Raw genomic sequence first — 14,744 nt, 5'->3', positions numbered from 1 at the left:
GGGATGGAATTCCTTTTCTACCTTTGCCACTATGAGATGAGATCCCTCTGCCTCAGAAATTCCTGTCTTGCCTGTAGCTCTGAGATTAAACCCCTTTGCCAAAGGGATTCCTGCCCCACCTCTGCCACTCAGGGATTAAATCCCTCTGCTACAGGAATTCCTGTCCTCCCCCTGTCCTGTGGGATTAGATCCCTCTGCCCCAGGGTTCCTGTCCCTCCTCTGCCCACCCCACTGCCATGGGGTCTGAGGTCTTATCACCCCATCCCTAAACTTTCCTTCCTGCCTTTTGTCCATGAAGCTTTCTTAATCCAGGAAATGTCACTGTCACCCTCCTATCCCACCCCACACAACCTCAGGAGGATCTCTCTAGGGACTGGTAAAAACCCACATGAACTGAGCCTCACACCAGTCCCCAACCCAAACTGCTTTAATGGGAGTTCCACTCCATCCCACAGACTGTAAATCATTTCCTTGCACGTTTATAAACAACAGGAGTGGAAACTCGGATGTTTTGTAAATGATCAGGACTTTAACAACACCAAAATCCCACTTTTTGTAACTTCACAATAAACACTCCTCCAAATCCTCCAAACATGTCCTCAAATCCAGACAGTGAAAAGAGAGAGGTTATCATTCCCATTAAACAGACAGGGAACGAGGAAATTAAAATTCCTGGGGCATTCATGAACCTTCACCTAACATTCCTTTTTCAGGAATAATACAGCTTCCAACAATGACAGCAATCCCTTTTTTCCTATGCCCTCATTTTATCTCTGGAGCTAAAGCTTTCTCCGTGTTGTGATAATGATTTTATCAATAATTTATGATTATTTATTTGAATACACTGATCACATCCATCACTAATATTAGGATGAAGCATATTCTATTTCAAAGGTGTTTTTCTGCTAGAGAGTGATTTAAAAAAGCTGAAATATTTATCCCAAAAATATTTATATTGGGTTTGCTGATTCTCGGTGGACTCCATCAAAGTACCTTTAATAATTAAATTAATTAGTGGAAATGAAGGAGCAGATCCTTGCTGAAATGGGGCTTTCTGAGCTCTCTCAATGAAGCCTTTTTGCATTGGTAATTTATGTCAGAAAATATTTTTCCTGCTATAATTATAAATTTGTCCTTCTTATTGATGGAAAATGAAAATAAATTTTAACATGGAGGATTTTTCTCTCAGACTAATAATTTAATTTCAGGAATATGGTGGATTTTAATTCAATTTAACTGTTCCTTGCAGCTCCAACTATGCAAAAGTACCTTTGTGTCAGATGCTGCTTAAAGATAACACAGGGAAAAGGCAGAATTTGCAGCCACAGGGAGTTTTTATCTCATTCCCAAACTCCCCAGCAGCACAGCAGATGCAAACCCAGATGAACATCTCTCCATGGCAGTTGTTTCACCATTTATTCCCTGAATCCAGGGATTCAGGGGGATTTGGGAGCCTGGTTTTATTCCAGCTCCTGGACTCACCTGTGAGCCACGAATCTTGTGCCCCTCAGAGCACAAAGTCACAGTCCCTGCAGCGGGGGCAGGATGTGGAAGGTGTTTGGAATCCTTCATTCCTGTGAGGTTCTGCCCATGGTCACTGATGGATCTTCCCCTCCCAAACACCCAAATCTGGATTTTGTGGTGGCAAATTTCACCGAGACACAGTGGTCACCTCCCCTGTGGCTGCTCTCCTTGGCCACAGGCCCAGGTTTTGAGGTGCAATAAAACTGTGAGCCAAGTCTGGGAGAGGAGCAGGGACCAACAATCTGTTGTCATAATTTCCCCATAGCATGTGGGAACAGTGGTGGCCACTTAAAAACCCCACATTTCCCTGCCAGGAAAGGGAAACTGAAGCACAGCAGTGTGTGTGTGGTTCTACGTCAAGCACCGGAGCTCCATCTGCCTTCCCAGACTTTCCCCTTATTCCTAATTAACATGTTGAGGAATTTTAAAATGTAATAAACATAATTTCTAAACAACCCGAAAGGAAAGCTTGCTTCTCTCCGGTTTGATGTAAACGTTTATAGCGCAGCTCCATCCTTAAACAGTTAATCTTATAGTGACCTATTAAAATAAAATGAATTGTGTTATAATTCATCCTAAAGCAACCTCAGGGTGAGTGTATCAGGTAACTCCTGCTTTTGCAGCCCTCATGACGTTTTTAATCAAATTCAGCTGTAATTGCTGGAGCATTCACATGCCTCTTTTAATACCCTGCCTCCATTTGGGACTCATATGAGTCTGTTTTCTCTTAACGTAGCTAATAAATAGAAAACATGAAAAGAGCACATTTTGCAGAGCTCGGAGCTTTTCCACCGTTCCGTTTGTTCCAGCAATTGTCTGCCGGGCTGATGGGAACGCGGCACTTGTCAGCTCCCCCCAGCCCCGGATAATTCCATTTGTGGGGCTGGGGGCTCTGTGTCCCCGTTAGAGGGGATGGGGCACGGGCAGCAGGGAGCCAAGGGGGGGATTCCACCGGCATCTTTGAAACACCACCGCCGCTGTTGGACTCTGAGATGTTGCTGACGACCAACTCAGCCCCGGTTTGGGCAGGAAAAGCTGAAATGAGGGCTCTGCCTCCGAGATGTTCGAGCAAACAAAACCCCTGCAACTTTCCCTGGCCAGCAGAGCAGGGGGCTGCTGGGGTTGGGGGTTTTTCCAGTCCCCGACGCTACAGCTGTTTCCAATTTGCCAGCAATTTTCTTTTGGGCTAGTAAAGCTCCCAGGATGGCTGGAACTGGCCACAGGGGTTTGGTTACGAGGGGCAGCAAACCCAGCCCGGGATTCGGGGCAGGCGCTTCCCCTGAACTTGGGAGCTTTACATCCCAAATTTCTGTTAACGCCAACCTTTAAAGGACATTTCATTGCAGGTTGTGCGTGCGCTCAGGGGTCCCTGCCAGGCTGAGAGCGCTTTAAAAGCGCAGGAAAACAAGAGGGAATTAAGAGGAAGGGGCAGAGAGGCACTGGAGGGTTCCCTGCCCCGGCAGGAGAACGGGAAGAGGCGTCAGGGAACACGAGAGCCCCGGGCTCGTCCTGTGCTCGGTTCTGGGCCGTTCACACGTGGAAACGTGAGAAAAGAATGAGCGATGCCTTTGAAACGTGAGCCCGCCCGGTCCCGGCTGGCTCGGAGAGCGCTTCCCATCCTCGCACAATAATGAGATTAAGGCTTGGAAGGAGCATTTTTAACCCCGTGCACGCGATTTTAAAAAAGCCTTTAACGATGACCAACGCTGCTTTTAATTTTTAGAGGGTTTTTCCCTATTTCCTTTCTCTCCTGATTGTCCCTTCTCTCCTGCGCACCTCGCCAGTCCCTCCTGTCTTTCCTTCCATCCCAAAGAAGCTTCTCCCTCAAACCCCCGTCCCCTCACCTTGCTTAGGAAAGGCTTTCCCTCGCCACAAACAACAACAATTATAATAACAGCAAGGAATCCAAAGAATTTCTATATTAAAAAGTGGCGAGGTCCCTGGCCGCTGGGTCCAGGTCTGAGTCTGTTTTCCTTGGAAATTGGGAGGAATGCTAAACGCCTCGTCTAGCAGGGAGTAAATTGTGTGCGGAGCTCAAGGCACGGCTCCCAGGTTGCCCTTTCACCCCTTCACTTTTATATGTTCCTCTTATTAAGGAGAAAAATGTTTCAATATGTTGGAATTTGGGGCAAAGCCGGGAAGGACAGAAAGAGAATAGAGAATGGAAGAACATTTTCCAAATAGTTTTGGTAACCCTTCTGAGGATTGCATTTGAAATTGATATTGTACTAAAATCCCTGGAAGTTTTTGCCCAGGTTAGAGCAAAATATTGTCTGTGAAGGCTTCTGAGATGACAAAATGCACCAGGAACGTGACTCCGATGGGGAAAAAAACCTTCCCTGGATTGAAGATGTATTTCCTTTCCCTCCTGAACGCGTTACTGTTTGCTAGGCTCTTATGAAATAGCTAAAAAGAGCTGGAGGTTTCGGCTTGCAGGGAGAAATGTGGAATTCTTTTTCCAAAAGATTCGTTTGGAGCCGATTCCATCCCGCTTTCCCAGCCGTGTGCATCTGCAGCGTGCTCCGTCATGCTTTCGCTCCTGCTGCAGGGGGAAATGGGTTAACTGTTTTCTAGGTAAGAGTCAGGAAAGAAAACCTAAAAATAAGGAACGATGACTTAAAAACGGATATTTGAAACTTCCTTATTTAAAAAAGGAGATTTAAAGTAGCACTTGAGCTCCACTCAGCGTCTCTTTTCGGCTTGACTCCTCAGCAATATTTTTTTAAAAGTTGTGAATTTTTTTCCTTTTTTTTTTCTCTTTTTTTTTTCCCTGGGTTGTTTTTTTTTGCTTTTTTTTTTTTTTGATGTGTTGTTTAAAGTCGCTCCGAGCGCCAGGAGGGCTCGTGGGGCGAGGATGTCCCATGGCCACGAATAATCTGAGTGAACAGCTGGAATATTGATAAGGGGGGAAAACGGAAATCAAATGAAAAGTAGAGGGCAGAGAAGCAGGGGAAAGGAAAGCAAAGCACGTCCTGGAGCTGCGAGCAGCACAGAAGCCCCCTGAGGAAATGCCTGCTTGATGCAGCCTGTCGGGATGGGCTGGGAATTTTAACTTCAGCGCTGCTTTGGATCCAACGAGTTTAAATCTCTCTTCACCCCGCAAAACTGCAGCGGCCAGGGCAGCGCTCCACAGCTCTGGGGAGCTTGGCTTTGGTCTCAAGCTGGATCTTTACAAACTGCTCTGCCGCTGGCTGAGGCGAAAGGCTCTAAAAGGTGAGTCCTTTCAATCACAGCAATGAGAATAAGCGATTCGAAAAGTAGCTGGAGAGGCTGCCGCTGGCAGGGCGAGACGATTGATAAATAATCCACTGCAGACTCTGGAGAACTGGCTCCGAAATATGCAGATGTATTTATTTACATGCACGGGCGGAATTGCGGCAGGGAGGTGAAGGAGGAGGGGGTCGGGGGGACGCTAATCAGGGGTAAAGAGGGGGAAACCGATCAGGGAATCCTTGACCCCAGAAAATTTACTGGCGAGGCAAAATTACCTTGTCCCTCCACTCTGCCTGCCCCCACCCCCCGTCGCAAGTTCAGAAGCAAAAGAAACTGGAATGTGTTAGGAGGGAGGAGGACAGGGAAAAAAAGGATTGTACTTATCAAAAACACATTGTCCGCTTTAGAGCCGCTTGCCCTCCCGTGCCAGCTGGACGGGCAATAAATACTTTAAAAATCAATTAAAGCGGCTTACGTGCAGATAGCGAGTTTTTATTTTCCAGTTGTTGGGCGGCGGGAGGGATTTCTCGCTCCTTTTCTTTCCCTTAACTCCACGGATGGTTCGGTGGCTCCAGGGGCGCGGGGTGTCCCCGGCCTTTGCGGGGTCTCAGCCTCATTAGGGCGGTTCTGTAATTAACCCCGGGGCTGGCTCGGCTCAGCCCCGGAGCAGCCGCGCTGAAGGCGCAGTCAGGACCCCCCAGCTTTTCCTCAAGAGCTTGGAAAAAGCCCCAGCCCCAGCCGGGGGTGCGAGGCTCCCGGAGCATCCCCTCGCATCCCCTCGCATCCCCTCGCATCCCTCGCATCCCCCGCATCCCCCCGCATCCCCTCGCATCCCCTCGCATCCCCCCGCATCCCCCCGCATCCCCCGCATCCCCTCGCATCCCCTCGCATCCCCTCGCATCCCCTCGCATCCCCCGCATCCCCCGCATCCCCTCGCATCCCCTCGCATCCCCTCGCATCCCCTCGCATCCCCTCGCATCCCCTCGCATCCCCTCGCATCCCCTCCCATCCCCTCCCATCCCCTCCCATCCCCTCGCATCCCCTCGCATCCCCTCGCATCCCCTCGCATCCCCTCGCATCCCCTCGCATCCCCTCGCATCCCCTCGCATCCCCTCGCATCCCCTCGCATCCCCTCGCATCCCCTCGCATCCCCTCGCATCCCCTCGCATCCCCTCGCATCCCCTCGCATCCCCTCGCATCCCCTCGCATCCCCCGCATCCCTCGCATCCCTCGCATCCCCTCCCATCCCTCGCATCCCCCGCATCCCTCGCATCCCGGCCGCTCCTGCGGTAATTCCTGGGAAAACGCCCGAGCCTTCCTCTCCTGCCGGGAGAACGGGACACAGCCGCAGCCTGGGCTGTGCGAGGGTGATCCTTAATGATGCGCTGCTTACACTGAGCTAATTACACTTCACTAATTGTTTTCTGGCGAGTTGCAGGAGGACTGAAGACCCCGAGAGGATCGGGGAGGATAAATAAAATGGGTTTGTCGGATGTTTGCGGGTGTTTTCCCACACACCATCACATTTTTCACCGTCGTTGTTAATCTCTGCGTCTCTGTAGTGACGATTTTGGGGGTTGGAGGCAAAAAAAAAAAATCCTGTTAATGAGGAGGAGCTCATCAAGTCTTAGGAGTACAGAAAAACAGATGGGATGCCTTGAGTCTCAGATAAAGCCTGAGCAGGACCCGAAATGAAAACGAGATTGACAACCCTGAGAATTCTTTCAATATTTGCAGTGATGCTTCCTTTCGGAATATTTTTTAATTTATGGTTTAATTATTGTTGGGCAGGAAGGTTCCTTAAATCAGCCGGGGCCGGCAGGTTAATGGTCGGGATGGTTTCAATGAGCCAGGAAAGGAACTGCCCCTCGCTCAGCCAGGGGAAACCTCGGGGAACGAGTCAATGGGGTTAACTAGGCTCGACATGAAAACACGAGTATTTCAGCTGGCTTTTAATTGTTGGCTAAGAAATTCAGTTAATCAAATGTCAAACATCTCCCTCTGCTTTGGTCTAAAGTGAAGAAGGCTCTTTTCCTGAGGAGGAGGGAGAATCCAAAGGAAAAACCACACTGGTATTAAAAAAGAGAAATAACCCCCTGCTCTGTGAGTCTCTTACTTGATTTTAGTTACTGTTGATGTGGTTCTCTGTCCTTTAAAAATAACACTTAAATCTGCATCATTCCCCTCTAAATTTTATTGCAAATCTTATTTAAACCAGGCTTTATTCCTATCTTTATATGCATGTATATGACTGGGAATATTTTTATGATTTATTTCAGGTTAAATTTAGGACCTTTAAATATATCTAATAAACAAGTAAGGATGTTTCAGACTGTACCAGACACTTCGTCTTACGTCAAGGTAAGACATGACAGCATCTTTAAACAGGTAATGTCCAAAATTACAATCCTCCCAAATTCACAGTCATTTGTATTGGTTAAAAATCTCTTTCCCTTTCTTACTGAATTTAGCAGGAAAAAAAATCCCTTGATCAAGAGGGGTGAGAGACTGAAATATGAAATTTATCATTTTGGAAATGCACAGGGCTGAGTCAGAAGTTGTATCACGGGGACAAACAATGAGTTCAAGTGTCCTTTCCTGTTCATGGATGCTGGGTTTGCTGGGTTATCCCATGGTCAGGCTGTCTTAAACCCCAGCGTGCTCCTGGTTTATTGCTCTGGAAGCAGCTCAGCCGTGGGGCTGTGCTACTGGGTTATAGCCCAGAGTTCTGGCACAGTCCTTCCTTCAACTTCCTTCCAATTTTCTGCTTTCCCAGCCCCCCTTAGTCCCGAGCCACAGCTACATTTCATTTCTCTTCTCTGCCCTGCCAGCTCCTGAATTCCCTGTGCAAGATGATCTGTGGAGTTGTGTGGTTTCTGAAAGGTCCATTTCAGAATGGATTTAGAGGGGGAAAATATTGAATGAGTTAAAGGCAAACATCTCTCTCAGGTGCTGAAGCAATGGATTGTCACACCAGGCAGTGCTGTGTAACTCTGGGACTCCTTTCTGTGCTCCTGATATTGCTTTTTTGTGCTTGAATGTTTCCATGCAATTTAGTGGGAAAATTAACTTCAGTTGTTTTGTTTTTTAAGTGATATTCCCAGATCTCACACTCTAAAGACTTGTTTGCATATTTATTTATTATTTATTCTAAGTTAAAAAATAATGGACCTTGCAATGTATTTAATGGGCCACTTCTGCCTCTTTCTTTTTTAAAGATTAAAGCAAAAACCAAAGCAGGGTTGGCACAGCCTTGTCCCTTTATACCTCAGTTGAGCTCTATATTATATTTGACATCATATAGGGTTTTTTTCACAACAGCTCCCAAGAATGTAAATAAACCAAGCCTGGGACATCTGGGTTACACGTTTGAGGCAAACCCAGCATGCAGCAGCACTTAGGGAAAATCTAAACCACAAGCCTCTCCTGTCTGTGAAGAAACACAGGAGGGTGTTAACTAGAGCTGGGTGAATAATTTGTAATGAATAATTTATTACAGGAATTTGGTCTCTCTTTTTTTTCCCCTTTCCCTCTCTCAGTGCTCTGTTCCCCAACTGGGATTTTCGTGTGCATCCAGATTATTGGGGATGATCCACTGAAGGATTCCTGGGAATAATCCTGAGGTTGTGCCTCAGTTTGGGCAGCTCATTAGGACAATCAGCAGTGGAAATGCAAGCTTGGGTTGATCCCAGGTCCTGTGGCTTTGGGTGAGCTTGTGCAGCTGCTCCACATTTCTGCAACAAATCCAACCAGGAATGGGCAGGATTCTCCATTGAGCTGATATTCCCCAAAATCCCTCTCCCACCTCAGTATTTCAGGGAATGTTGGTGAGTTCATTTTGCTCATTAAGTTCACATAGCTCTGGACCAAGTTCTGGAACAGAAATTGTAGAAAACAGCTGAAATCCAAGTCTGGGGAAGGCAAATCCCCTCTGGGTTGAAGCAAAGGAAGATGTTCCACAGTGTGTGACTGGCTGTGGCCAGCTGGAGTCCAGGGATGTGGGAAATGCCCTGGGCTGCTCTGTTTGCAAGGAGGAGATGAAGGCCCTGTGACATCCTCTGGTGTGGTGTCGCTGTCACAGATCCAGGGCTGCTCCTGTTAGGAGCAAGATTCCTTTGGAATCAAGTGGAGCTGAGAGCCAGGCCTGAATAACTGAGTGTCCCAGCAGGACTGAGGGAGCCTGTCCATGTCTGTGGGAGCAGCCTCCTGAAGTCCTGCAGGGAAAAGGCTGGAACAGAGTTGTCTTCCCAGAAATTTGTGCTGTATCCACCAGGAAGAGCTCCCCAGGTGAGCCTCACCCAGTGTGGAGGGAGGGATGAGCTGTGGGATGCTGGACTCTAACACAGCCTTTCCTCCTTATTTTGGGCAAGGATACTGTCTCTGCTATTTTGTCTGCAGAGCTTCTCCCACACCAATGGCACTGGGGAAATGATTTGTTCCTGTGCTTAAAATAATCAACAGGATTTCAATGAAGTCTGATCCAGAATTCTCTGGAGACAAAGGAAATGTCTGCTGCTGACTCTCAGTGGTTTGAGCTGGGCAGCTCTGTCCCAGTGGGACCAGATGGTACCTGGGCAGTTCATTCAGAGCTGTTCATAAAGGTGGGAAAGGGGTGAAATTCCAGGAAGTTTGGACCTTAAACACATGGGTGACATCAGTCTCTACTCCTCTGAGTTTGGTGGCAGCTTCAGATGACACAAATGCATCCAGAGGCAGCAGAGGGGCTCTGTCAGTGCCTGGCTTATTCACAGAAGGGCTGGGATTGATGGATGTTCCAGGCAGTGGGAAATGTTGGAATGGATCCACTCCCTGGTGGAGTGAGCTCTGTGCTCCTGAGCAAGACAGCTCCACTCTCCACTGCTGCATTTCCCCATCTCTAGAGTGTGGGTGCAGCTGAACAAGGTCCCCCGGGACCCCCCTGCCTTCCTTCCCTTCCTGCTGCCCCACACTGACCTGGGAGGGCTTCCCAAGCTCTGGGGAGCACAAGGTTTGAAAAGCAGAAGATTGAGTCCCAATTCCTCCCTCTTTCAGTGTCTATTCTGCTCGTTATTATTACTTTTCACGTCATTCCTTCTCCACAAAACCTTGTTTGCTGTCTTCTTTGTTACTTTTGTGGGATGTGTACACCACCACCGGCAGAAAAAGAGAGTTTGGGATTGATCTTTTCTACAGATCCTCCCCAGCAGACGGACAGTGTGCATTGACTTCAGCTTTACTTTGTGCCTGACAGAAAACACCTTGCCTCTCCGGGCTGGAGCCCTTGGGGTGTTCCAGGAATTCCCAGGAGGAGCAAATTCACCAAATATCCTGTGATCACCTTCAGGCCATGGGGGTTCTTGTCATGGCTTTCCAAGTGCAGGCTGAGAGGTGACCTGAGGGAGCTGCAGGAGGCAGAGGAGGATTTCATTTGAAAATGCTTTGTTTTAACAAGGATTTTTATGTGGAGTCACTCAGATTGGAGCTGAACTCCTCGGTGCTGTAACCTTGATTTCTGTCACAGCACTGAAGGGTTATCAAAAGCACTGATAACAGATCCCACAGAACTCCTGACAGGGAACCCAACCCCACAGAACTGACAGGGAACCCAACCCCACAGAACTGACAGGGAACCCAACCCCACAGAACTGACAGGGAACCCAACCCCACAGAACTGATGGGGAACCCAACCCCACAGAACTGATGGGGAACCCAACCCCACAGAACTCCTGACAGGGAACCCAACCCCACAGAACTGACAGGGAACCCAACCCCACAGAACTGACAGGGAACCCAACCCCACAGAACTGACAGGGAACCCAACCCCACAGAACTGACAGGGAACCCAACCCCACAGAACTGACAGGGAACCCAACCCCACAGAACTGACAGGGAACCCAACCCCACAGAACTGACAGGGAACCCAACCCCACAGAACTGACAGGGAACCCAACCCCACAGAACTGACAGGGAACCCAACCCCACAGAACTCCTGACAGGGAACCCAACCCCACAGAACTGACAGGGAACCCAACCCCACAGAACTCCTGACAGGGAACTCAACCCCACAGAACTGACAGGGAACCCAACCCCACAGAACTCCTGACAGGAAACCCAAGCTTCTTCTCATACCCACTTCTTGTAGGGGCCTTAATTCAATGGAAGGCTGGGAACTCATAGAAATGAAAAATAATTTTGATCCTTGGTGGCTTTTTCTGCATAACTGTAGAAGAATTGCTATTCCTCAGCCCATCAGGGACTGACTGATCTGCAAGTATTTAATAATTCACAGTGTATCAGAGGGTGCTAATCCAAACACAAGGATTTGGGATTTTGGAGAATGAAACACAAAATATAATTGGGAAATTAAATTTTAAAATAAGACAGCACTGGAATCCTGACTAGAGGGATATGGAAAGAATTAGGGCCATAACAAAGACTCTGAAATCTGATTTTTTAATTATTGCCATTGCAAGGAGCTCCTCCAGGTCACAGCAGCCCTCGCTCCCCTCCTGGCCTGCCAGTCTGTGGTTTCAGATGTGTGTAAAGCGGCACAAGGATCATTTCGGGAGTTCATTATTCACTCGAGCTTTTCTTCTGCCCTTGGGCAACATCCAAGGGCTTCATGTGCCCCTTTATCGCCTCCTCCTCGCGAACTCAGCGCTTCTGCTTTTGCTTCCCGTGCCCTGCCCTGCCTGAAGCAGCCCGGGGCCGGGGTGAGTCTCTCCCCCTTTCCTTCTCCTGGAGCTCCTTTCCTTCTCCTGGAGCTCCTTTCCTTCTCCTGGAGCCCCTTTCCTGCTCCTGGAGCCCCTTTCCTGCTCCTGGAGCTCCTTTCCTGCCCCTGGAGCTCCTTTCCTGCCCCTGGAGCTCCTTTCCTGCCCCTGGAGCTCCTTTCCTGCCCCTGGAGCTCCTTTCCTGCTCCTGGAGCCCCTTTCCTGCTCCTGGAGCCCCTTTCCTTCTCCTGGAGCCCCTTTCCTTCTCCTGGAGCTCCTTTCCTGCTCCTGGAGCCCCTTTCCTTCTCCTGGAGCTCCTTTCCTGCCCCTGGAGCTCCTTTCCTGCTCCTGGAGCTCCTTTCCTTCTCCTGGAGCTCCTTTCCTTCTCCTGGAGCTCCTTTCCTGCCCCTGGAGCCCCTTTCCTGCCCCTGGAGCTCCTTTCCTGCCCCTGGAGCTCCTTTCCTGCTCCTGGAGCTCCTTTCCTGCTCCTGGAGCTCCTTTCCTGCCCCTGGAGCTCCTTTCCTGCCCCTGGAGCTCCTTTCCTGCTCCTGCTGTTTCTGTTCTCAGGGCAGTTCCCACTCCAGCCCCCCCAGGGAAGGTTCCTTGGAGAAGGGGGAAGGAGAGGGCAGCGAGGAGCGGCTGTCCCGGCCCCAATCCCGCTTTTCCTTCCCTCTGCTGTGCCTGGAATGACCCAGCCAGCCCTGGTGGCCCTGGCCAGCTCCTGCCCCGGCCTTGGGAAGGGCACGGAGATGGATTTGGCTCCGGGAAGGAACCTCTGTGCAAGTGAGGGGTTCTCGCTTTAAGCCCGGGTTTAACTCAGCCGTGAGGTTTGTGGTGCAGCACAAAGAAGGATATTCATGGAGGGGAAAGGGGCTGCGTGGCTGGGAACAATATTGGGTTTGTTCTTGCTCTCCCTCCGCCTGGAAAGTTTACAGAAGTCCTAAAGAGAGAGGGGGCAAAATTTTTTTTTTAAGGACAAAACAGTGAAGTTTTCTTTGGAGCGGGCACTGCCAAACCCTGGCACGGACACGTCCCTTTCCCGCTGAACAGGAGCAGAGGACAGGCTGCCAGGAGAGAATATCCCGGGATTTCGTTTGTTTTGGTGCCTGCTGGAGCGAGCGCGGTGAAGGCGCTGCAGAGGGACCCGGCAGGGCTCAGCCCGCAGGTGCTCAGGGATGCTCCGGCGGAGCGGGCAGAAATCTGCCCGTGTTCCCAGAGCAGCTGCAGAACCTGAGCCCGGCAGGAAAGGGGAAAACAGAACCTCCCTGGACTGGTTTGTCCCCGGTCCGGGTGCTGATGCTCCTTCTGAGCGCATCCTCCGGCGCTTTATCCCTTTCTGCCTATTCTTTTTTCCCTTTCCCCCATTCCTGGCATCCCGGAGGGTTCCGATCCTTCTCGCTGGGCTCGGGAGGACGGGACGGGCACCTCCAGAGAGGGTGGGGACTGCAGCAGCCTCGGGGACAGCAGCTCTGTCAGCTCCTGTCACTCACCCTCCGCGATCGCTAATTCCCTTTATACCCAATCGTTCCTCTTCCTTCCCCTTCTTCATTTCTCGGGGCACAGACGCTGCTAAATTGTCGGACTTCAGCAAGTCGTTGATTAACGCCTTATGACAGCTCGGTGCTTAAGGATTTCGGTCTTGTTTTCAGCGACCTCTCTAAAGAGAAAAATCCCTCTCCGTGTCCCCGTGTCCTGCCTTTTCCCGTGCTCAGCCCCCGCGCTGCCTGGGGAAGGGCTGGCATTGCTCCTTCCCCACTTGACCTTCAAGACAAGGCTTGAATTTAAGTCGAGGAGGGAGAAAAGTTTTTTTTCTCCTGGATATGTGGCACGTAGGATCTTTCAAATATTATCCGTGCACAAGGGACGAGCTTTTCCAGTGACCCCCGTCTTTAGGCAGCAGCAACCAGCCCCCCCTCTCCAGCCCTTTTAATGGCTCCGTTCTTTCCCAATTTGCAGAAAAACGCCCCCTCCCAATATGCTGGATCCGGGAAATTTTCTATTCCAGCCCTCCCTGTGCTCTCCCAGCCCCGTGCTTAGGAGAGGAGGTGTTGAGGGAAAGGGCAGCAAAAGGGAAGAAAAGAGAGAGCGAATGCTAAGGGGGGAAAAATACTTTAAATCTTTCCTGTAAATCTCCAAATATATGAAGTCTGAGGAACAAATTCAAAGCAGGCACAGCAGCCTGAAGAGAAGTTAGAGAGAAATATTCTGTTCCATTCAAGCGCATCAAGGGTCTCGCTGAAGTCTTGTTTGGCTAAGGTCAGACGAGACTGGGTTTTCCAATAAAAATAAATCTCAAATTAATTATGGCCTCAAGCGAGGGGCCAGACGTTCGGAGCTAGTGCACTGCAGTCTGTTTCTTTGGCCTTCGGTATTTTTGTTTTTTGTGCCTCAGCTTTTCAATAATTGCGGGATGGGGGAGGGAGGGCTGTTTCATTGGGACATGGAACTCAAATAAAAGCAGCCAGGACACCCCTGGCTCGCCCCGCTCTCCCCTCATTGCGATGCAGCTTCAAAGCTACTGCATCTTCTCCACCCCACTTTTAAGACATTCTGTTTTATTTAGTACCGATTAGCGGGGAATAACTTCCCGGCTTCAGGTTCCCAGATCTCCTGGGCTGCTCCTGTAGGGAGGAGGATCCGATCCTTCAGTTCTGCGGCTGGAACACTCTCCTGATTCCCTTTTATTGCTGCAGCTGAAAAGCGGAGCTTTGCCCAATTAGTTGGGTCTAAAATTGGGATTCGTTTCTGGGGATCAAATCCCAAGGCTGCAGTTTGGGTTTTTGCTTGTAAGAATGTGGGGTTAGAAGATAAACAAACACGCGTTTTCCCTTCTGCCATGGGGTCGGTGCCAGAGCAGAGTCAGAGCCGGGGATTTTAAACTTTCTCTGGAGGTGGGGGAGATTTCCCTCCAGTGAAGGCTGGAGTGGGATAAACTCTGTCCCCCTGCAAGTACAGAATGATGGGAATTGTACGTAGGTTTAGAGAGAAAAGAACGAATGGCAGGGTATGTAAAAAGTGGTGTTCTTAGATATATAATACACGCGAGGTACCCAGCGCGGTTATGGAATTACACGTGTATTGAATGCTCGTTTGAAACAGGGAACACTTTGTCACAATTAGTGGGAAATAAGGCACTTTAAATTAGTGGGAAATCCACGCCGAAGCCAGGGCGTGGATGGGTGTTGGGGTTTTCCTGAGCTCCCCTCTCCTGTCACAGCGACAGTTCCAGCCTGGGCTCAACGAGAGCTCGGCTGATGCTATCGGGGTCATAGAGGGTGACACAAGCCAAGACCCTCTCCCATCCTCGGAAAATCAGAT

The 14,744-nt window shown here is 49.7% G+C and overlaps 1 protein-coding gene and 1 long non-coding RNA gene across 3 annotated transcripts in view; one reads left to right on the top strand and one right to left on the bottom strand.

Moving 5' to 3' along the window:
• Positions 1-684: 684 nt before the first annotated feature.
• Positions 685-5,420, bottom strand: LOC147649457 (uncharacterized). Its single transcript, XR_015278928.1, has 2 exons — positions 5,213-5,420; positions 685-4,066 (listed from the first exon to the last, which is right to left on the bottom strand). It is a non-coding gene; the product is annotated as an uncharacterized LOC147649457 (long non-coding RNA).
• Positions 2,743-14,744, top strand: part of FLI1 (Fli-1 proto-oncogene, ETS transcription factor) — a 101,392-nt gene continuing 89,390 nt past the window's right edge. For both annotated transcript variants that reach the window (XM_086861455.1, XM_086861457.1), the window contains exons 1-2: positions 2,743-4,737; positions 7,017-7,098. In XM_086861455.1, the coding sequence (XP_086717581.1) occupies positions 7,060-7,098 (39 nt within the window). In that variant the 5' untranslated portion in view covers positions 2,743-4,737; positions 7,017-7,059. The remainder of the gene's footprint in view (positions 4,738-7,016; positions 7,099-14,744) is intronic.

The sequence above is a fragment of the Cyanistes caeruleus genome, chromosome 23, assembly GCF_971803275.1.
Source record: "Cyanistes caeruleus chromosome 23, bCyaCae1.hap1.1, whole genome shotgun sequence".
NCBI lineage: Eukaryota > Metazoa > Chordata > Aves > Passeriformes > Paridae > Cyanistes > Cyanistes caeruleus.
Note: the sequence above shows the minus strand (reverse complement) of the source record. Positions and strands in the feature narration are given on the sequence as shown.